The sequence below is a fragment of the Notechis scutatus genome, chromosome 3 (assembly GCF_049901735.1).
Source record: "Notechis scutatus isolate UNSWTSFEM ecotype Mainland chromosome 3, rNotScu1.2, whole genome shotgun sequence".
Taxonomy (NCBI): domain Eukaryota; kingdom Metazoa; phylum Chordata; class Lepidosauria; order Squamata; family Elapidae; genus Notechis; species Notechis scutatus.
The window spans coordinates 24360850-24386115 of NC_142011.1; the positions used below are offsets into that span (position 1 = coordinate 24360850).

General features: G+C 36.9%; 1 protein-coding gene across 8 annotated transcripts in view; it reads left to right on the forward strand.

The window, feature by feature from the left end:
- The window catches only part of SULF2 (sulfatase 2), a 265589-nt gene that overhangs the window by 221425 nt on the left and 18898 nt on the right, over positions 1-25266 (forward strand). For all 8 annotated transcript variants that reach the window (XM_087959310.1, XM_087959311.1, XM_087959308.1 and 5 more), the window contains 4 exons: positions 3464-3592; positions 4886-4951; positions 7602-7731; positions 20861-21068. In XM_087959310.1, coding sequence (XP_087815436.1) covers positions 3464-3592; positions 4886-4951; positions 7602-7731; positions 20861-21068 — 533 coding nt within the window. The remainder of the gene's footprint in view (positions 1-3463; positions 3593-4885; positions 4952-7601; positions 7732-20860; positions 21069-25266) is intronic.

The window sequence follows — 25266 nt, forward strand, 5'->3', positions numbered from 1 at the left end:
TGCTGAGCGATCTAAGCAAAAGATTGATCCTCAACACCTTCTGAACATACATATGTCCCAAGCCTGCCGACTCAGACCTAGGAACAGCTTTATGGCAAGAAAAAACATTCTTGAGTGTACACAAGAACAAAATTGAATTAAAAGGTGGAGGAAGAAGACCATTGAGTAAGGAATAACATTAAATGAAGTGAGGGCTGAAGGCTCTAACCTCCCTTATACTACCTGGAGGACTCTGAACAGGTTGAGAGTTGGAGTGCCTAAATGTAAAACCAATATGCTCAAGTGGAGACTTTTAGTGCATAACAATGCACTATGCACAATCTGGGGGAACCCAGCCCATCTGCTTGTATGTCAGCTACTAACAGAAACATGTACCAATAACGACTTATTTTGGGCCAATGACAAAGCCAAGAAGATGGCTTCATTCTTGATCTTGAGGTATGTTGGAAGAAGTTCAACATACCTCAAAGATCACTGATACTCTCCTCTTAGCCAATATCTTAGCCAGTATCTGTATTAGCCAATATATTATGTGTAGTAAGGAACCTTATCCAGGGATTGAAATAGTATCAGCCACATTGATAAGCAATAATTGTTCAATGGGGGTGGGGGGGTGGAGAGAGAAAGAGCACAAACATTTGATTGGAATAATTTGTTGAGCTTGACCTAGACAAGGGCTTCTGACTGAGCATTTTGTGAGATCTGCCTTCTTCAGGCCAAGGACTCCAAATGTTTTTGGGCCACAATTCTCTGAATAATCAAATCTGATGAGAGTTATAGATCAAAAAGTCTAAACAACACCAGCTTAGGGAAGGCAGGTGTAAGCAAACACACCTCATTTTAAACAGTTGATTTAAATGTTTAGCTTCCCTGGAGCTCTTTCTTAATCAATGGGAGCAATCTTGTATACTGAATTCCAAGCCCTCTTGACTAATTCAAAATTAACAAAACCCTATGTCAAGATATTTCTGACTCATACAAGTATTTTAAAGTTCATAAGTTAATGCAAAGTTCTCAACTTTAGTGACACCAAGAAAACCTGTTCCCACCCATGAAGAACCCAGATAATTATGTTGCAAACAAAATCAATGGTTTTGGGTCTAGGATAGACAAGAAATAAGCTTACCTGTCACCCGTGGTAATCAAATTTCAGCCTAAATCCCCCAGGAAACTTGCAACCCCCATTGGGTTTGGTTAAATTTCCCAAACAACAGTTTGACAACCCTAGCATTAAGAGATTTAAAGGCCGCAACGCAGCCTTTGACTGGAGGAAGAGACAGGAATTTTGTTTCCACCAATTTCCCCTGCATCATGCTGCTGCCAACAATTCCTCAGTTCTTGAGATCAGTTTTTCAGAAGGCATAGGAGGAGAGAGGAATAGTAAAGATTGCCTCTTTTATGTTTTATAAAAGACATCATTTGTGCGTTCTAGAACCAATTAAAGGAGTGTCCATTGCAACGTATTGTTAACCTTGACAATAGTCTGATTCTTCAGAACATATTGAGAGTGTAGCATTTTAGATTGCCTGCAATCTGTGTTGCAGAGGAGCCTTCATTTAAGTGTCTTCTTAGAATCAAAATTCATTTTTTGTAACACTCACATAGATCAGTCAAAATGACCCAGTAAATCAGAGTTCATCCCATTAGAGAAAATGGTAAAAAAGGGAACTTGTACACACTCGACAAGGTGATTTGTCAGATGCTCAATTGGTGTCCTTATTTCCATACAGAGAGAAACATCCACAGCGATATTTTTGCTAACACCGGTTGCATCTACCTAAATTAATTGCTGACTGCCCCCCACTTATCATCCCTGATTTAACGGTCATTGCTGTAGTGAAGCCTCATTACCATACATTCATTACTTCTATCCTGAAATGTTACACTGCATTAACTGGTAATTAAAATTGAGCTGCACTTGTCAAGCAAATAAACAAATGTATTATCTTTGATTCTTGTCCTTGTTTGTTTTCAAATCCAGTAATTTACAAATGGATTCATTCATTGTTGCAAATTAGCATATTGCTATCTTGCTGTGTTTCTAAACTGGAAATTTGCAAAAGAGCAGAAAACTAACCATATGGCACTATCTTTGAATTGTAATTTCTTTCTGTAAATTATGGCAAGTATGTTCTTGTCCTCCAAGATCCCTGTAATTATTTTTCCAAGGCTTAGTTTCTTGATTTGCACTTCTTGATTGTTTCAATAAGCATCTTAGCTGGAGCTATTGTAATATAATGATTAAAAATGATATATGAATCAATTCCTGTTGTTTTTAATCTTGCCTCTTCCATGAAATCAACTTGGTGGCCTAGGAAAATGAGCTCTTTTTAATCTCATTTTTAACTGTCTTCCTTCCCCCTCAATCTGTAATATTTTATATCTATATCTGAATTGCCCTGTAAGGGCTAGATAATCACCTTAGCTTCAATGCATTGAAAACTTGATACATAATGCATGGGTCTGAGGGACGGTATCAGTGTTGGTTGGAGAGATCTTGGTATATGATTAGGCTGTTGTTTACTATTAGCTTGTTTGTCTAGTTCCAACTACCAAGGTCTCAACCACCAACACTAATATGGTAAGCACTAGTATGTTAAATGAGAACAAACCCCACTCCATTTTAGCATGATAATGTTACCTAGTTTGGTATTGAAACATCTGCAAGAAAACAACCAGGCTTAGAGAGCACCAAGTTCAGCTCTGAGCTACAAATATTATCTTCCAAATATATTTTTGACAAGCTTAAAACTAGCCAACTATATCGTCCTTACAAAAATGGAAGAAGCAAAACCTAGCATTTCTAGATTGTGTACAATTAATAATATAGCACAAGATTTCATATATATATATCATCATTTTATGGACAAACCTATCAATAAATAATGTTAACAAAATGGTTGTAAGGGTTACAAGCTATTGTAACTTAAGCATGACACTCTCAGATGTAATATAAATTCTAAATTACAGGTAGTCCTCGACTTAAAACAGTTCATTCAGTGACCGTTCAAAGTTACAATGTAACACTGAGAAAAGGGACTTATACCTTTGCAGCATTCCAATGATTGTGTGATCAAAACTCAGATGCTTAGCAACTGGTTCATATTCTCATATTCTTGTTGTGTCCCAAGGTCATGTGATCACTTTTTGTGACCTTCTGAGGAGCAAAGTCAGTGGGGAAGCCAGATTCACTTAACAACCGGGTTATTAACTTATCAACTGCAGTGATTCACTTATTAACAATGAGGCAAGAGAGTTGGTAAAATGGGGCAAAACTCACTTAGCAGAAATTTTGGGCTCAATTGTGGTCAAGGGCTACCTGTATTACTAGTTTTTACCCCAAATTGATAAACACTTGGATCCTCAGAAGAGTACATGGTGTAATACTGTATCTGTTACAGATTAGGCTGGGATTATTGTTCCAGCTGTTTTGTAAAGATTGTGTATATATATTTCTTTTCAGGAATCCTCACATTGTATTGAACATCGATCTTGCTCCTACAATTCTAGATATTGCTGGCCTGGACATTCCACCTGACATGGATGGGAAATCCATACTAAAACTGCTGGATTCTGAAAGACTGGTCAATAGGTAAGGGTGGAAAACATATGCAGTAGACTTACATATCCTGCAGTTCACTGTTCTTTCAGCAAATTATGGGAACACTGGTTTTGATTATTAAATAGAGCATTATGGTACATTTGGTTCTGTTTTTTGTACATTGGGAAAATATTCTATGAATCTTTCAGGGAAAGTATTTCCATATATTACAGATTTCAAATTTCCCTTGTGTTTTTTTTTTAATCGGTGCTATTTGTGTTATATAGAAATTGTTAGGGGAAAGAAGACACACACATATAAGAAATACTGCCTGTTAGTATCTCTGCTATTTTTAATCTTATCCTGATGCAGGGGGGGGGATTGAGAATTTTTATGTGGTCTGGGGGCATGGGTGGGAAGCAGTTTCTCTTTTTCTCAATTTGATACCACTCTAAGTGGAATAACCAAGATCAATTAAATGAGGTTTTCATCCTTTTTTATACCTATAATCAAAGTGATCCTATTCTGAAATTTTCTATTCCTATCAATATGCTTCACTATTCTATAGTGTCTGGATAATGGGTGTTCTATAGATCTAACAAGTAGTGGGAGAGATACAAAGAATCTGAAACTGAAACTAATGTCCACAATAAATATTTGGGATGGATGGATGGATGGACAGATGGTCAGACAATAGGCAGGCAGGCAGAAACTATTTGTAATAAACAATGTTTGGAAGTGGTTTGTCTTAATCATCAATAGGCTAATATTTGCCTAACCCGAATAGCTGTTGCTGTTATCCAAAGATTAATAATGAGGCACATATGGTTACCAAGGTCCTGTTGATTTCAAAGTAGTATTCCCAACCTTCATAATTACACATAATTTTTTTCAACAATAGAAATCTTGCACATCAAGATTTTTTAAACAATAGAAATCTTGCACACCAAGATTTCAGTATATATGGGGATTTTAGAGAAAACAGTCAAAATCTTACAAAATAGTTTATCAGATAGGATTTCATAGAATCTTCCAATAAGTTCATCAAAATTTCATTGGCTTTAACAATCTGGCAAGATTTGGAGCATTTTTATCCAAATTCTGTTATAATACCAGATCAGGTATTATGCCATAATGCTAGATTAGCTGCTTCTAACCAAGATCTGTAAAAGTTTGCTAAACCTGTTCTAGCCTGTCTGAATAAAATGCTGATAAACAATTATACATTTCTGAGTCTTTAGATAACTAAAATAGGTTTCAGTGAAACATTTGGGATCTTAAACAGAGTTAAAACAACAAGTTTATACTAATCATAGTTAAATATGATTCAAACCTATGCTTCAGTTTTTCCAGATTCCATTCGAAAAAGAAAATGAAGGTTTGGAGAGATTCATTTTTGGTGGAGCGAGGGTAAGTAGTTTTGAAATGTGCTTTGTTTTATTTTTTTAGAGACTTCATTGCTTGAAGCATAAGTTGCTAGAATTATTGCAGTTGAAGCCAGTTGTTTATCTTAAATTATGTAATTTCTTCAGCAATATTATGGTTTTGGGGGGAAGTTGCTTTAATAACAAAAATGTATTTATTGGTAGATTAATTTTTGCTGGAACTGTTATACAGTAAGAACACGTATATACAGTTGAATATGATCAACATAATATCTCAGATAATTGTTTTTAATGTGATAGATAGTTCTCTGCCATAGTTAATGAATTCAGTCTATTGTAAAAGCTAGAGACTGAATCATACCATCTAGTTGTTTCCTGTATAACCATCCAGATGTTTCTGTGGGATTTCCAGAGGAGGCTTATATGCATTCTTCCTGTATTTTAGTTCTTCAATAGTTGCTTCCTAGAATCACATTGTCTCTAAAACATCAGGCTAGATTAAACTGTTATAGTCAATAGCCACTGATATGGGTTCTTCATAAATTCATACTTAGCCATCATGCTATTCCCTTGGGAGGCAGCTGCATTACGTAAAAGCACAGCAGAGGAATGAGTAGTACTAGTAGTAAATCAAAGGAACTAAAAGCATGAGATAAGCAAAAGGAAAAGAAAATACACGTAGTCCTCGACTTACAACAGTTCACTTAGTGACCGTTCAAAGTTATAGAAGCACTGAAAAAAGTGACTTAGGACCATTTTTCACACTTACAACCACTGCAGCATCCCCATAGTTACTAGATCAAACTTCAGACGCTTGACAACAGGCTCATATTTATGATAATAGCAGAGTCCCAGGATCATGTGTTCAATTTTTGTAACCTTCTGACAAAGTCAATGGGGAACAAATGGATTCATTTAACAGCCGTGTTACTAACTTAACAACTGCAGTGATTCATTTAACAACTGTGGCAAGAAAGGTTGTAAAATGGAGTAAAGCTCACTTAACAAATGTCTCACTTAGCAACAGAAATTTTGGGCTCAACTATGGCCATAAGTTGAGGACTACCTGTATATATAGATAACCTTGGTTTTTAGATATTCTCTAGGAGACGGGTGTCAAAACCGCGACAATACGTTGTCAAGTGACGTATTGCAACTTTTTCCCCCTTCACTAAAACAGATGTGGAGGTGGCCAACATGTAAGAGTTTGACACCCCTGCTCTAGGAAGACTACAGCTCAGAATCAGTCCCTCAATATTGGCAAGGAATTATACAGAGCTTTTTTTATATAAGTTCAGAATAAATTTGAGTTTAATTGTGGTCGTAAGTACAGGACTGTCTTTATAGCTTGATCTAATTTACACCAAATCATAATTTTCTATGTTCACAAATTATCCTTGCTTCCACCCTGTCCTTATATTACTTCACACAGGTTGTCCTCAGTTAATGACAATAATTGGGGCTGTAATTTCCCTCATTAAGCAGCCCAATCCTAAAGCATGGCATCAGACATGACCACACTGCTTAGTAATGGTGGTTCTGGCACTTCTGGCCGCCAACTTTAAGGACTGGTCATAAATCCTATTTGTTCAGCACCATCATCAGTTGACCAATTGCTGAACAAGTGGTTGTTAACCAAGGACAATCTGTAATTGCCTTTTATTATTTCAATTGCACTTTTCTTTTTCGAGAATCTCAGCAGTTCCAGGCAACCAACACTTTTTTAGTATACTTTTATTTTCAAGCCATTTAATTTTCCTTCAGATATTTGTTTTATGTTCAGTTTTCATCCTTTCCCCTTATGTGTCCATACTACAGCAGTGTGCTTTTTCATGATAATAAATCATTTTTGTGTTCAGTCCAAAATCATTTATCACCTATTCACTCTTAGTACCATGCCTTCTGATTTTATCAGGTGCATTATCTAAATACCATATTTCTACTGCATTCAACTGATTATTAAATTTGTCCTAACAGTATATCGATACCTGACAAAAGTATCTGTTCCCTATGCTATCATTCATGAAAATGCATTATATATGCAATACTGATTAGTATGTACAAGAACAGTGATTCCATGAATAGAAAAGAGGCAAAAACTTTTAATAATGAATACAGAATTCAATCCAATTCATGACTGTGATTGGTAGATTTCAGTGTACTTTTCTGACAAACCATTATAAATGGTATAGTTTTTTTAAGTTATATATTACAAAAAATAAGAGAACTATTTTTCATTCAAGTCACGGAATTCAGCTTTATTTTATATAGTGTGCTAAGAAGCATGCAAGTGAAGCAGTGAGATCAAGAAATAAGAATATGAATAATCAAGTAGCTAATGTTATCTGATGGCTTTATCTAGCAGAAAATTTGCCTTATATAGTACAAGTGTCTCTCAAACTTTCCTTCACCACGGACTCCCTTTAAATGCCTTTTGTGGCCATGGATTCCCAAAACTTGACTCAAGATTTAAATCATAACATTTCTTCAAGCCTTCGCGGAGCCCCTGTGATGACATTGTGGGCCCCTTAGAGGTCCACAGACCACTGGTTGAGAACCACTGAAATAGTAGATATACATTAATCCAAATTTGTTAATTGGGTTGTGTCAATTTCATTATTTTTTAACCTTTTAAAGGTATTTCCATAAGCAAAAAAGCATCTTTTTTTTTCCAGTAAGCTGTTGCACAAAAGAGACAATGAAAAAATGGATGCCCAAGAAGAAAATTTTTTGCCCAAATATCAACGAGTGAAAGATCTCTGCCAGCGAGCTGAATATCAAACTGCTTGTGAACAACTTGGACAGGTGAGAAACCATTTGTCAAAAGTATTCAGGTGTCCTGCATCTTGAGATTGAAGTATCATAACAAAGGTTTAAAAATCCCTTCTTTTGATTTTCCAGGTGGCAACTGGCAGAATTAGCAGAATAATTTTTCCTTCTGCTTATGTTTCAGTAGCAGGAAATGTATTCGAGAGAGCAGGGTGTGGAATTTGAGTGAACGCTAAGAAATATTCCCTCTCTTTTTAAAATTTTCCTTCAGATAAACAAACTTTCATATAATTTTTTATTTGGAAATTCCAGAGATGGTGAAGAGTATGCATGTGAGACTATTGCTTTGTCTCTTTAAAAAAAAGAATAACAGAGTTGTACGGGACCTTAGAGATCTTCTAGTCCAACCCCCTGGTGAAGCAGGAGACCCTATACCATTTCAGTTAAATGATTATCCAATCTCTTCTTAAAAGTGTCCAGTAATGGAGCACCACCCACATCTTCTGAAAGCAAGCCATTCCACTGGTTAATTCTTCTAGCTGTCAGGAAATTTCTCTAAAAAACGTGCAAAAGTTGTACTGTTCATTCCTAGAATATTCCAGCTTTCTTGAGAAAGTTCTATTTTTCTGTAAGACAATAATGGTGTGATGACCCGGAGCGTAACACAAATGTAACAAAATCCAAAATATAAATAAATGTCCTTAAATGCCTCCAACTTGGCCCCACTGTTCAATAATTCTCAGTTGGAGATAAAACTTATTCAAAAGAAAGCAATACAGTCCGAACTTAATGAGCAGATAGAGGTGAAATAAAAAACCCAAAACAAACTACAATGAAGGAAATTCCACAACGGACCAGGATAAGTAATTATCAACTTCAAGGAGATAACAAGGCACATTCTGTTGGAAGGATGCCAACAAGATAACTTAAGCCCAAAATAAAACACGCTTTGCTTCTGGCAATGCTGTGTTTTAACTGTCTCTCTTATATACTATTCTCCCCAGCTGCAACCAATGAGGGGGATCATGGCCGATTCCTCTCTCATAAGCCAAGTTGTTTCCTCCTCCGTTCCTCCCTGCATGTCCTAGGAGGGGGTGGGCCTGGTTCTTCCTCTGACTGCCCAGCCAGCCTCTGCCCTTCCCCAGCCTCCTCCACAATCTCCGGAGCCACACCTCCACTCCCTGTCAGCTGTTCCTCCTCTCCCTCAGAGTCCGACTCTGAACAAGGGCATGACAAATGGCTAACCTTTTCATGGTCGGTGCTGAAAGTGCCTGCGTGCCTGCACCCATAATGCAATGCAAAGCTGGCTGTTGGGAGGCACGCACGCATGCGCAGTACATCTCTTCCAGGTGATGGCTTGTGTGCTGGCAGAAATGGCTCTGTGTGCCACTTCCAGCATGCGTGCCATAGGTTCACCCTCAGGGCTCTAAGACTACAGCAGTACCAATCCAACCATTCTGTGAAAGTTCATCCTTTCCTGGGGATCACCTCTGCTCCAGATTTACCCCTGAAAATTTTGCCAAGAAAACTGCAGGGAGGTGTCTAGGCAATCAGCAGGAGTCAACACTGACTTGAAGCCGCCCCCCCCCTTCAAAAAAAAGTTGGATCATCTCTTTTTTTATAAATATTTCTTCAGAAATTAGGCAATGCAAAAGAAATAAAATTTTATTTCTTATAAAGAAATAAAAGCTGATTTATTTTTTCATTTTATGACACAACTAAATATTAAAAAGATGCAAGAGCACCATCACTAGCTCAAAATACCACTTTTAAAGTTCTTTATACTCTAAACTGGTGCCATTGTTTTTTCTACCATCTCTCTATGTTGGTACTTTTATGGACCAAAGAAAAAAACCATCTCATTAGCTTTTCCCCTTTCCTGCAGTTTTCTGTTCTGCAGCAAGGTCTAGAAAAATATTTTAAAGACCATGACTAATCCTTCAGATGACTCTTTGTAAATGGTTATTTTAGCTCTACTTTATCCCCTGGTTATTACAGGCTGCTTGAAGTAAGCAGCTTTCCAAACAACATTATACATACCTTTTGCCCTTTCTCTTTCTTGTTTTGAAAGAGGTAATAAAGTCTTGCTGCAGAGTCTACAGAAAATGAATAGCTACCCATAAATTCCATTGGCTGTACTGCTAGTAGAGAAGAAATGATGAAATTGCTGCCGCCTGTGTGTTTGTTGTCAAGGAACCAAAGAATGGTTTGAAGCATTTCAGCATGAATTGGTTTGGGCACCACAGCATAGGATAAAACGGAGCAACAGAACATAACAGAACTTGCAGGCATCGACTTGATTAGTCAGAGCACATTTCCAAATAGTGACCATTCCCATCCTTCATTGAGTCACTGTCCTACACCTTTTGCTCTGTCTAGACAATAAATGTCTAGGCGGGGAAAACATGTGTCAGGAGACGAAAACTGTTTTTACAGTATATTTATACAAAATGAGCCAAAGCTGTGAACGGTAGGTATTTTTTAATGAATGAGTGTTACTGTTCTTTCAATATATAGTGTTATCTCATCCGCTGTCTTAAAAATATGTGCCAAATGCCAGCTGTTGATATGCAAGACTGTTTTTATACTAAGCTAAACTCTGAATTCCATAATCTAATGTTGTGTCTTCTCAGACTGAATTCTAAATCCTATTCGAAATCCTTTGTATACAGAACACTTGCTAATCAGGGTGTTCTGTTCATTTATTCAGACATTTATAAATAACTCCTATATGTACATTGATCATGTAGTTTCTGATGATACATTTTTGTACCTAAAGCCAGTTTGGGAATGTTCATATCATTCTTTATTTTTACATGGAATAACCTTTCAGGGGCATTTCAGATGGATACAGGTAAATCAGGGTAAATCAGGGTAGAAGTAGTTGCATATGGCTCATGAGTTGCTCACCTGTGCTCTATAGGGATCATCTTCCATCCAGGTGCTACTTAAGTGTTCATATGTTATATTAATTACTCTGTATCTGTTTTGGTCTCTTGTTTCTGTGGATACAAAGATAAATATATGATCAGGTTTGAGATCATTACAGTCCTAGACTTACAATCACAGTTGGGACCAGAATTTCTGGTGCTAAACAAGGCGCGAGCCTGTAAATTGTCATCAGCACACTGCATGCAGAGAAGCAGCCTTTGAAACAGCCCTCTTTTCCTGCCTTTTCTTTAACTGCAGCTGTGCCTCATTCGGCAGCTGAAGTTGAAAAATCAGGAAATAAAGATCAGTTAAGAGCCCGGGTGGGCAGGTGGGCAAAAACATCAGCAGACATAGAACCGGTTCTATGTCTGCTGCTCTTCAGAGCTACTGGTTCTACAGAGGTGGACAGAACCGGTAGAAACCCACCCCTGATGTTAATAATAACGTATGAAATACTAATGCTCTGATGGTCATTTTGAAAAATCCTTTCTTAGAGAGCAACGTAGAAGCCAAGAGAAACATATGTGCCAAATTTCAAGTGTGTAGGCTTTACGGTTCTGGAGATTTTGTGATGATATGTGAGTGGTATTTTGCTTGTATATATATAGATATTTACTGGATTCAGGAGCCTAAAGATCCTGATTTATAGCCTAAGATCAGGGATGGGATTCTACCTGGTCGCACCGGTTCTATAGAACCAGTTGTTACAATTTTGCACAGTCTGGAGAACCAGCAAATCACGCCACTGGCTGGCCCCTCCCCGCCCACTCACTCCTTACCTGGCATGCGTGCCATCAAACTTGCCTGCCTTTGGTAAGTTGCTATTTTTCTTTTTCTTCCCCCCCCCCCCAACCGTCAGCTGTTGTGCTGTGCCAGGAGATTTAGATTAGCTAGAAAGCAGGAAATCATTGGATTTCTTGCTTTCTAGCTAATCTAAAAGCAGAGCTGAACCTTCCTTAGGACTGAAGCTTCTATTTTTCAGTGCAGACTCAGGTAGAAGATTGCAGAAAGATAGATCTGTGAGTGAATCTGTGATTCTATGAGCAACTCAGTCTGCCTACCTGCTGATTTGCCTGATTTTGGGTAAAAGTTGCTCTTTTTTATAAAAAATTCAATATTTACATAAATATTTACAATATTTACATACAAGCCATGCCCAGCCAGTCACATGACCACCAAGCCACACTCACAAATTAGGCTACGCCCACAGAACTGGTTGTTAAGAAATTTGAATCCCACCCCTGCCTAAGATGAAAAATTTAATAACTAAAATAATTTACGTCATTTAAAGTGGTGATAACTGAAATAGATATTATTTCCTAATATCCAGAAGAATAACTTTTTAATTCATGTATGAATTATATGTCTTAAAATTATTTAATAGCAGTCTTTCACAAATATTTTTGTTTTCACTGCTGTGAAGCCTATCATACAAATATTGCAGCATAATGTGTATGAGATAACAATGTCCTTTAAAAAAAAAAGAAACCAATTTCACTAACAGTGCTGCTGTGTGGCAGGTTCTTAGAAACATGGCTAGCTGAGCATCATGTGAATTTTAATACCAACACACTTGGGAACAGCAGACTGTGGGAGGCAATTCTAGTATTTCGTGAGATTTATATAGCATTGTAATGTTTATACAGATTTGTTTGTTCAGATACATCTGTTCAATTGAAAACTTTTAGAAGAGAATTTTGTCTGGTAAGAGTAATTTTATTATTTATTTATCTAAATAATTTTTGTAGCTGCTTCACTCACCAATGTAATCCTAGGTAGCATACTAAAGTTAAAGTGAACATGTCATTCTTTAAAGCTTTATGAAAGGCCAGCAGAGCTAGGGCCATAAATCATGAAATAATGAAATAAGAAGAAACCACTCTCCAAAATTACATCTACTTATTCTTTCTTTCTGTTTTGTTGTTGTTCAGTCACTAATTCGTGTCTGACTCTTTGTGATCCCCAGGGACCAGAGCACACCAGCCGCCCACCCCACTCCCCCCGTCCTCCACTGTCTCCCTGAGTCTACCCAAACTCATGCCCAGTGCATTGGTGATACTTTCTTTTTGTTGTCTTGTAGCATTTTCTGTGCCCCAAAATTGGGGCATGATCAGAGCCAGACAGTGTTAGACAAATACATCAAACTTTATGAAAGACAAAGTCATGCCATTGTGCAAACTTTCTTAACTGGGCTTGAATACTAAAACTACAAATACAAAGTACTCTTAGTGGAACAGAAGCAATTTTGAAATCAGGTGTAAATAACTCTGGGCTGCAAGCTTAATCCAGCCTATCCTGCCTTCATGACCCCCCACATTCCTCCTTCCTTCTGCTTTTCATTCTTATAATTGTTGAAGAGCTTCATTTACAAGTTCTGCTGCAGTGACTGCTAATATTATTTTGTCTTGCTATCTTAAATCCAAATAGGAAACACATACATTCATGGAAATGAGACAATCTTACTATTGTCCTGTTATTATCTAATAGGAGGAATGAGCCACAGAATTCAACCCTCCTGTTTCAATTCCCATCCTGTCCCATTACTCTTATAAGTTGTCTCATTGTACATAACCTCTCTTATTTTTCATAATAGTCATCAATGCAGTGAAACTTCCTTATACCCACTCACTAAATATCATCACCCAAAACTTCCAATGAAAATTGAAGTCAACTGACAAATCATTAAGAGTAGTATATTTTTCTAGGAAATATTTAAGCAATTTCTATGAGTGCAACTTACAAGAAAAAGGTACTCCGAGTTAGTGATCATTCATAGTTATGATAGTGAAGAAAAAGTAAGTTTACAACCAATCCTCACATTTACAACCTTCACAGGTCTGCAAAGAAAAGCTAAAGTAAGATCATAAGCACCGTTGCAGTTTCACTTAGTAACTGCTTCACTTCACTGCCAGTTCCAATTGTGTTTGTTAAACAAGGACTACCTCTAGATCAGAGCTAGGATCTAGAGATGGGCCGGGTGCGTTACGCGCTGGCCACGCCCATGCCCCGTTTAGTGAAGGGGGGAAAGTCTTGATACGTGACGCTGCTGTAATGACGTGAATTTGACACCCCTGCTCTAGATAAAATACTATTGAACATTTTTTTTCTCTTCCTATGATTAGTTTTCCATTATTTAAAACCAATTTCACTTCGCTTAATGAACAAGATGCCAATTCTAATTGTGGTTGTGAACAAGGACTACTTGTACTAATGAGTGGCTGATTATAATCAATAGTTTTATTTAAAAAAACATGAAAGGTTTTCAGTAAATCAAATCAAGATTTTTTTCTGTATGAGATCAGAAGTTCCAGTAAATCCCATTGGTCCTAATAATTCCTGTAACTGTGATTCAAGGTAATAACAGATAGCTTTGATTTATCCTTTAGAAATCTCTGGTGCTCACTCTAAGCTTTTTTGTAATTTGTGGGCAGCTCTAGCTGGATTCATTCAACTATTGACATTCTTCCCATCAACAGTGTGTGTGTGTGTGTGTGTGTAACAAGCCATTTATTATGTTCTGAGAAATCTAAAGAGAGGGCATGATTTTCCAGAATAAAAAATACGATGAATATTCCTCTTGAGAATGACGGTTTTACTCAAACTATGTCAAGCATTTTTAAGTATTTTTTCCTGTTTTCCTCCAATAAAATGTTCACTGCACTTTGGAGATTTGCCTCTTTGATTAGATTTTAATCCCCACCCCAAAATCAGTTTTGTGGAATGTTAAATGCCAGCGGATCTGTTTTGATAAAAGTATTTGTACAGAATTGTAAGACAGTTATAGCCTATCATATCATAATATTTATTCTCAGCTAGCAAATGCATGCAAGAAGTAGCTTGTGTGCACATAAACAACACACAGAAATATACCCACATACAAACAGAAGAAGACAAATAATCATGAACCTTGACGCTAAATAGCTGTGGTATTGTGCCATTTTGAGACTATGTTCAAATTAAGGGACCCAGTTTCCCTCAATTTTGATATGGCAATTTAATACCTCATATTAGAATACGTGTGATTAATGTTTCCAGTTATTGTTATTACAGTGATCACTATGCTTGTATCCATTTGAGCACTGTAGAAACATATAGAATTGCTATAGATCAGGCCTTTTCAGCCTAGTGGATTTTAGCTTCTGTGGTTGCTATTTTTGTTCTGGGTGTGCATCTAGAAGTGAGATGTGTTCAGTTAGAATGATTTTCTTTTCAGAAAGTAGTCATAGAATTGGTTAGCAATCTTTTATTATATCATATCCAACATATGTTATTTTGGTGCCATTAGATCAGGCTCAATTAGGCGACTGCTAGAAGAAACATTCACTATCCAGACCTATCTCCATTAATAATAGTAACAGTATAACAAATTGGAAGGAACTTCAGAGGTATTCTGATTCAATCCCCACCTGCTCAAGCAAGTGATTTTATGCCATTATAGGCAAAAGTTGTCCATTCTCTTATTAAAACCTCCAATGATTGACATCTACAACTTCTGAAATTGTGCTCATTGTCAAGAAATTTCTCCTTAGTTCTAGGTTGGATCTCTGATAAGCTTCCAACCATTACTTCTTGTCCTGCTTTGGAGAATAGATTGACCCCTTCGTCTCTGTGACTTCATCTTCTCCCTGAAATAATTGGAAGATTACTATCATGTTGCCCTTCTTCTTTCTCTTTTCTAGAGTAGATATACCCAGTTCCAACAGCCATTCACTGCATGCTTTATTATCCAGTCCCCTAATTATCTTTGTTGCTCTTCTCTGTACTCTTTTCTAGAGCCTCAACGCCTTTTTTGTATCCAGGTGACCAAAATCAAACAAAGTGATCTTTGATTAAAGTACTTCCAAAAATTACTTGGATTAAAGTTCTTTGATTAAAGTTCTTCCAAAAATTGAGAGCCAGTTCGGTCTAGTTGTTAAGGTCCCAGGCTAGAAACCAGGAGACCAGAAGTTCTCATCCCACCTTAGGCATGACAAGCAAGTTTGATGATCTTGAACCAGTCGCTATCAGATTTGTAAGAGGGAAAATAGGAGGAAGAAAACTATTAGATATATTTGCCATCTTGAGTTGTTTTTAAAAAGAATAAAGGCAGGACATCAATCAATCAATAAATTCCACTGATGGTCAATTGAATCCTGTGAATCTAACATGTTTATTTCTTCTCTACTGCTTCCCTCATCCCTGTCAAATATAAAATATTTCTAATCTATTCACTGCTTGTATCACACTCTAAATTTCTCCTTACTCAACTCCATTTTTTTTCTCTTTTGCATTTACTATGATAAATCTAATTTGGACTATTTTTTGTTCAGTAGACAGTAGATCTATAGCTTTAAACATTATTATACAATATGATGTTAAGTCAGAATAGATTTTTTCCTTTGGAATTCAATTGTATTCTGGTTGAATTAGTCATAAAACTAGTGCAGGGTTTGTTTCAATCCATTTACATACATTATTTCCCAATTAAATTCCTCCGAATTGATTTTTAATTAGTATAATAATTGGAAGTAAATGCTTGATGATAAGCATGGGATTTCCAATTTGATATTTCTCTCCTATATACAAAACAGAGAAAGGCATTTAAATTGTGAGCAAATTAGAATATTTTTTTTATTAAATCTTTCATTATAATCCTGAGGTAATTTTTTCTTGACCTAGAACTTGAATTTGGAATCAGTAGGAAAAAATGATCATGGGAAATCATAGGGAAATATATTACAAGAATGAAAGCTTAATAAATCCCTTTTCCCAAATTAGAATAGATTAAGATTATTGGATTATCTCCAATTGGAGAAAAAAAATGTGGCTCTTCTGTAAACAAGAACTGCTATAATTTTCTGAAGATAATGAAAAGCAGCTTATTGGAATGGATGTACATGTACAAACTATAAAAAATTGAGATTTGGATTATAAGTAATTAAATCACACCAATTCTTTTTATCTCTTCTATAAGTGTAATAAAGTACTGTAATTAAATTCTATGTTTTGCTTAGAGGATCTTACTAAATAATGTTATCTTGTTGGCCTCAATCTACTTGGAAGAAAGACTTTGTGTGGCCTCATACCAAAGAGATGAATTTTCCACCCCAGTCTAAATTCAGGTTGCACTGTTTTTCAGATAAATTCTGTTGTCAGAAGAAAATGAGTAATCTAATGTTCCACATATTAAAAACACAGAAACTTATATAAGTCTCCATGCAGGTTTTTCACTGATATTTTTCTAAGGATATATCTGAGCATCAAGTGAGTAAGAGAAGTGAGCTACATCCAATAATAGAAAGGTCACAGTTATTTTATTTGCAACATGAGCATGCTAACTAATACAAACCAAATTATTCCTTGCCCTTTGGGATAGTAATCTAAATTCTCTTTTGGTGCATTTATTTGTATTTTATACTGTACTAAAATATTGTTTAATAGAGCTGAAAGTAGAGTTCAATTTAATCAGTGGAACAAACCAATTGACATAATCTCTATTTATGAGCTGCACCATCTGGCCTTTCTCCCTGCCCTTGTCAAGATCCAATTGACTATTTCCTTAAATTATAACCTTCTGGTTGTTGTGCCTGTTTAGCAGCACTAAACAACTATTAAGTTAATATGCTGGGTTCTGTCATTCATACTATTTATGACAGGAATTCATTGGGGCTCTAGCACAGGAGGCAGTTCTTTCAGGTTTATTTGCCTTAAATATTGCATATTAATAAATGGAATGTAAGCTACATCCGAGAGACAGCTGCCACATTTGCTCTATACTATGATATTACTTTTCATAATTAAATGTCAATCAAACAATGAAAAATCTTTTTCCTGGTTGTATTTTTACATTTTATTGGTGGTCTGGATAGTAACAGCTTACCCTCTTAATTGAAAAGAAACCGAGAAGCCAAAAGCTATATATGTACACACACAAACACACACACACATATGCAAATATATATTTACCTTGGAGCAGTAAGGCACTATTATCTGAAGATGAAAGAGTGTCATCAGCCCTCTGTGTATGACTGGTGCATAAGTTGGTCATCATTTTGCTTATCCTCTGCAGAGGTGAGAGCCAAATAAGATTGTCCAAACCTGGTGTCTAATGGATCCAGATGATTTCCTGAGGGCACTTGGGCACATTCACATTAATAGTGCCATTGCATATCTGGTTGCACTCTGGAGTTCAGAGGTGACTAGGGCATTAGATGAAATTGCCCCTAAGCAGCTTGTCCTGAGTCTCGAATGATGAGGTTATCTTAATTTTCTAAAGGATTTCAGGAAATGACACTGATGGTGGTGAAAAGCAAAGAATGAATGTAACCGAACACAGTGGGTGCATCCATGTTCAGAAGAATGCTGTGGCAATAAAATTGATAAAATATTCTCCACCCTGACTGGGAGAACAGACTGGTTAAGATTATCTGGAGTCCTTTGCATATAGAGGAGACCAATGTATCATTTTTACAAGATGCTAAGAACAGAATCAGACAATCTGTTTTCCCTTGCAAACCCTATTCATCAGGTGTGATTTCAAGCATGTTAAATTGAGTCCTCTCAGATGGTAATAGAAAAATATAAAGAGCTGGGTTGGATAAGACCAAATATTATCTAGTCCACTATTGTATTTCCACATTATGTGAAGCCAAAAGATATTCCCCAACAGCCTCTAGAAAGCTTATGTAGCTATTACAATGATTAGTTGCACTGTACAGCTATTGCGATTATTACTTGATGATGATAACAAAAACTTCATCCTCCATAAATTTATTTAATCCTTTATAAAGCTTTCCAAGCTGATGACTATCGTTACAACATAAAGTTGCATATTCTATCAGTTCTATTCTGCAGCCTGTGTACTGGGAGTAGGATGGCTGAAAGGGGATTTACCATTTCTGAATTATCACTCTCTTTTGTTATTGGATCATCGAAGTTCTGGTGTCTTTCAATAGGAGGTGCAGAATAACTATCACTACCATTTAATGCAGATCCAATCTAGAAGATTTATAAAATCTCTGAAAGTTTTCATTTTTATTGTGAACTTAAATTTTCTACCATTCTAAAATTATACTGTGCTTATAGCAGCAGTAAATGGAGTTAAAAAAAAAAACACCAAGCTTTTCTCTTGCTATTTTTGTTTGATATAATATCCATTTTGAAGAAGCATCCCAGAGTTTTATTATCGCAGTGTTATTTTGATTTTTAAAATAAAAATTAAGCAATTGTAAGTATTTTATAACCCTCCTCCCCCAACTATCTTTGGTTTCTTAATCTTTTTTCATTACAAACCATGAATTGTCTCCAGAAAATTTTACGAGCTCATACTTGTTGAATAAAATAACTAGATGGCATCATTGTTCTTGCTTCACAGTAGAACAACTGCAATTGCTGATGAGTTCTATCTTAGTGATGCTTTGTTCATTTTCTTCTATAATCATTGGCATCTTTCCTCATTAGTTGCTCCAGGCAGAGGTTGTTCAATGGGATTTTTTTCCCTTTTATTCATACTTCCAGACTTCAGTTTTTGAACCAAACAGCAAGAAAAGTCTTGTCTGTTTTGAAAAACAAGGTTTGGTTGTGGTTCTTTACTGTCATTTAGACTCCTTTTTTAGTTTCTGACTGTTTGAGTTTTCCTTCAACATGTGTTGATGTACGAGTGTGTGCATGTGTATGCATTCGTGCATGTAAACATTTATAGCACTTGTGTACATTTTGGCTCTATAAATCTTGCACTGGTTTCCATGATCGCTGGGATCAGTGTTCCTGTTTTATGAGACCCACCAACTGTTCCTCATGTCAGGTCTCTTAGGAAAGAAAGACTCTCAACTCTATTTTGATAAAATGTTAGGTTCTTTTACTAAAGGCTGCTGGCTGCAGTAAAGTCAGGCTAGAATTAAATTTTCTGCGCAAAATTGTGGAAAGGAAAAGGAAGCCTTGCCCTTTAAGGAAAAAGGCAAAGTTCTTTCCTTTGTGGATTCAAATTTCCCAGCTGGGAGATTTTACTGCAAAATCATTTGGTCAGCTGCATTGGAAGCCAGAATCAGCCTATTAATAGGAAGGCAAATAAGAATAAATCCTACAGTGTTCCTGAGATTAATCTAGTAAGAAGACCCCTTTCTTATACTCTTCAGATCCTTTGATTTTGTAAGTGTGAATCCTTGAAGTCTTTGATTTCTGCTTGTGTGATGAGTTCCTGTCTCTTTAGATTGGGATCTCTTCCTGGGATCTTGGTAGGAGTAATTGATTTATAGTAGCTGCTTGTTCACTTTGTAGCTGCTTGTTGCAGTAGGTTGCAATATCCTCAGTTTCCTGTCATGCCTTTTGGTTTGCTTTTCACAAGTTTTTTATAGCTTGCCATCTATTTGATTTCTATGGGAAAGGATCTTAGCTAATGTGTGTCCCATGCAAATGGGAGCTAATGGAGCTGACCCTGCTTGTGTTTTCACCTCTCCTTTCTTTTAGGGGAATTTTCCTTCCCCTTCTAATTTCTTTTCTTTTCCTAGAAGAGAGGGGGATCGTAACTTCCAACAAAATGTTACAATTTTTCCCCCTCATCTCAGCCCTTGCCCCATGACTAATTCATCTTCAGTCGCATTCAGCCATATTCAGCTGCATAGGTGTTTGGAGATTGCTGAGTTGTTTGGGATAGTCCATATTCCAATCTCAGAAGCATATCCTTGTGTGCTGGCACAAACTGATTCTCTGCTTTCCTGGTCTTTGTCAGGGTCTTTGTCCCACCTTCCTATTTTCCATCACATCCCCATACATGTTCATTGACCATTTGTCCTCCTTCTCCCTTGCTCCTTCTCTCCTAGTCTTTGATGACAGGAGGGCAGCGGGGCACCAAGCCGAAGATGGCAGACCTGACACCTCTCTGCTCATAATTAGTAGATTAAAAAAGAGGAAACCAAATAGGAAAGCACAACTCTCTATATCTCAGGCTATTTAATTGAACAAGAAGCACTATATTCTAGGACAGTGCTTATTTTGCTCTGATGTCACTTCTAGAAAGTTGCTGCTTGAGAAAGGAACATATCTGTTGTATTACTATTTTTGATTGACTGCAAAAAACTTCACAAGATCTGGACCATAGGTACACAAATAATAAGGAAGTCCACTTTCAAGCATGATCTTCCCCACTATCCTATGTTTCCAGCTTGTTGATAATACCAACTAATTTCAAATATAAAAATATATGGAAGGAATATGTTCTTTACTATTTTATTATTTCTTTTTTTTATTGCTTTTCCAGAAATGGCAGTGTGTGGAAGATGCCAATGGGAAGTTGAAGTTGCATAAATGCAAAGGCCTAGCTAGCCTTATGGCTCCAGACAGTAGTAAAGGAATCTCCAATCTCCTGCCCAAGTATTACAGCAAGAATAATGAGGACTGCAGCTGTGATGAGAATGAATACAAGCTCAGTCCCATTGGACGACGAAAGAAATTATTCTCTAAGAAGAGTAAGTGAAATTCTTGGGGGGGGGGGGGGTCTGTGATGGCGGGGAAAAAACGAATAACTAACCTGTTTAAATCTATATATTTAAGAAATTAAGTAAAGCTTGTACTAAAAAAAATCTCAAAGCAGCTTAAAAATGTTTCAACAATACAAAATAACTAAAACTTGGGAGAGTAATGAATAAAGTAAATTACAATTCATTTTTCAAGAGCTTACAAATAACCCACCCAGCAATCAAAAAGAAGTTTGCATGGTTATGAAAGGCTGTTAGCAGTGCATTGACCATAGTAAATGTCTTTTCCAAAGTCCCCACCAGACACACCTTGATAGAGGAGAAAATCTCTCATAGATTTCAATGAATGAGCAGTCTCATATAGATATAGAAATCAATAGCTTTGAAACAGGGATCCAATGTTGCACATATGAATGTTGACTTTTGCAGTGGATCTTCCCTGCCCTTTCTTTCTCCTCTTGCTCTCTAGAGCAACGGTCTCCAACCTTTTCAGCTTTCGGCAGACCAGTGGGAGGGGGGAGACGGGATGGTTCCTTGCGCGTGGCGGGCACACACAGCTTCATTTGCGCTAGCAGCAGGCGCACGCACCCTCCCCTCATACAAATGGAGCTGCATGCACATGCCTATTCTGTGTGCAAGTGGAGCTGTGTGCACTCTTGCCCATCACTTCCGCAGCCTGGTTCTGAACAGGCCACGGCCCGGGAGTTGGTGACCCCTGCTCTAGAGAACCTTCAAAATTCAACAGAAGATTTCATAGGGTGCTAAAAGAAGAATCTATACTGATTTAATTTGGGAAGATAGTCACAATTGGATTCAAGCCAAGGTATCTGTTGTAGATCTAGATAAAAGTAACATCTCATTAAAGCTGAATTTGCCTCTTAATGGCTACATAAACAATGTAAAAATGGTCTGCTGTTGCTCTCTTCCCGGAGGTGCTTTTGGCTTCCAGTCTGTCATCCTACACCATGATTTCCTGATTGTCTCTAGTCTGGGTGTTAATCAGGTCTGACACTGTTTAATTTTTTTTTTAAAGATCAGATAAAGTCTGCTCATGCTGCCATATGATTGTGACTGTTATTTATTGTGTACATGCTTGAAATATTTTAACCACAAGAATCTTTAAAAAACAACATTTCTGCATTATAAGCATGATGCAGTTTTTATGTAAAAATGCAAAAACAAATATGAACATACATGGGATGTTTCCAACACATTTAATGGAGGAATCCAGAACTAATTAGAAGTAGATAAATGAGGACACAGTTGAGTATCAGCTTTGCTTGCTTGCTTAGGAATAGGGAGAAGTTTACTTTATATTTAAACATAGACTTATAATTTGACAAATTCAAATTAACTGAATAATAATGAATGCTAAAATTAATTCTCAGTAAAATACCATATTCCATTTATAAATTAATAGATCCTCTGTCGGCATAAACCAAATATTGTCTTTTTCACAGTAGGCATAAATATGCTTTCTCCTCTCTCCAGCACAACCACAGAAAATGAGGGGGGGGGAATCAAATGGAGAGGAAACATCTATTGCAATAGAAACGGAAAGGAAAGGGAAAAGAGAAAGAAAACAATAAATGTTTATGGATTATAAAACAATTAAATTCATTAAGCAAGTAGCCCTACCCAGTCCACATTTACCTTCAAGCTAAATGGGGGCAGTGCTCAGCCTTCTGATTGACAAGGCCAACATCTTAACCACTCAGCCACCATAGTTAAGAGTTATGTACAGTAGTCAATCTTCAGTTACGGATTGTTGGATCTTAAATTGCCAACATCTCCTCTAGTGCTCCCACTCTCAGCTCTTGTAATCTAATAGAAATTTATAGGTCAGGGTTGAACTGTGGAGTCCTTGGAGCTTTCTGAACTTGGTGTCAGGGTTCCAGTTAACACACCCAACACAATCAAAACTTCAAGGCAGGCATGTTCCTCAAAGTATAGATTTATTAGGCATGTCATATTGGCACATCTGGGAAAAACCCAACTCTGAAGGACCTGAGGTTTTTCCCACCCAAATCAAAATCCCAGAGTTCTTCCCCTCAGGTCACACACCCGTCACATGGTCCAACCAGGCCCCAGCTATCCATCCTGGCTAGCTTTGATCCATGTCTCTCCAACACCTGGTAGAGCATCCTTGGCTCCCACAGGAAAGAATGTTGTTTTGGCTACACTTCCCCAGCTATCTCTATCTCCCCCCTTAGGTTCTCACAGTTCCAACTGGCCTTGCTGCGGCAGCCCTGAAGATGCTCCCAAAATGGCTCCAGCTTAAAAATGGCTTTAGGGCTGACACTTGGTTGTTTACTTGCAGACACTTCATTACCAAGCTAGATAACATTATCAGTATAGTGAGTGTGGTGTTTGCTCCCTGTTTATATACAGTAACTTGTCTGGCCAAGTTAGTCCAGCATTTATCAGAGTGTTTAAATAAATACCAACTGAGTGGGTGATTATTTAAGCACCTGCATTTGACTAGTTCTCAGGGTATTCACAAGATAAATGCTGGATTAATAACTATTTATATGTACCTGTACATCTCAAAAGTAGTCAGTGGAAATATCCATTATTCCTTTTTAGAAACTACAATAGCCCTGAGTTCTGCATTTGACTAGTTCTCAGGGTATTAGAGCATTATTTATTCATAATAAGAGCACAGGTAGATGTTGTTCCCAAAACTGTTGCTCCCACATATAACGTTTTCTTTTCACATTAAAGTGGAGCTGGCTCCAAAAACTGCTGATTTTCTTTGGCAAGGCTCAGGAGCTTTGTGGCATAACCTATTCTACAGGCCTTTCTTTAACTTGAGTCAGCTGAAAATCCACACATAAACGCACAGACATGCATTTGAAGTGTGCATAGTTTAATTATAGATTAAAAGAGCTCAACAGCAGCTCAGAATTATTATTCGTCTGTAAAGTTGCTTTCGTCTCGCTTCACAAGTACAGAGCTTTAATTATTTAGCAGATTAGACTTTCTCAGTAATGACCTGGCACAAGCTTCAAACAAGGAGTTTAAATCGATTTTCTTCCTTTATATTTGCCTTGCAAGCTTATTAGTAACTACTAAGCTAATTTTTAGGTGAATAAAATTCCTGGTTCTCAGGTACAATCGCCAGTTATTGTAACTGCCGAGAATGCATGACAAAAGAGATCCATCTTTAAATAATGCTTAAGCTTGTGGTTCAGTTAAATTGTTTACAAATTATAACCCCAAATATAACTTTTAGCATAACATGATACAGAAACAATGAAATTGCTGCATTATGGTGAAGATATCTGAACTCCACTTATAAGATTTAAACCAGATAAAGAACTCCACAAAAAATTTATTAGCAATTTTTCAAATCCCTGTGGCATCCTAATTAGGTTGTGTAATTATGTCTCTTAGTCTTCAGTATCAGAAACCTGAGGGCCTTTCCAAATAATCATCTGTTCACATAATAAATGCACAGTAGTTAGTTCATTTGCTGTACATGATCCAGATGTTTTTCTTCAAGGTAGTTAATGTTTTGTCTGGGACAAAACATTTTCCAATACATAAATGTCATGCTTTGGTGCTGAAGGGGAATTTTTCTCCCTTGTCATTTTTGTCATTTCTCTCACAAGCAAATACAACTAAGAGGAGGAAGAGTGGATATTATCCACTCTGCTCTGCATGTGGAAACTGGAAACTCAGAGAATGTGTCATGGTTTGAGACCAAACTGCATCTGTGACTTTAGATGCAACAAGCTGCTTTATGCACAACAGTAAGTGGCTTGGCTTACCAGAAATGGCTTGTATAACTGCAGATCACTCAGCCATAGGATTAAGCATAAGGATTACAGCCTATTTTGTATTGTATGGGCACCAAGATGAGGTTAAACATTCAGAATTTTGAAGATGACAAAGGTAAATGGAGTAAATTTATTTGGAGCATAGGAAGCTGTTTATACTCATGAGTCATCTGTAGAAAATGTAGGTTTGAGTTAGACAGTATTCTCATCCTACCTAGATATATCTAGGACTGAACTTGCCTTTAATGATCTTCCTCTTCCACTGTTCCTAAGACAACATCAAATTTTCACAAGTTAGATTTCCTGTTTTTCACTTAGAAGTTGGAGGTAGAAATTCCTCGCTTTCTGAAGATCATCTAAAGAGTAACAGAGCATATTAAATATGCTATTATTTTCTGTCCTCTCAC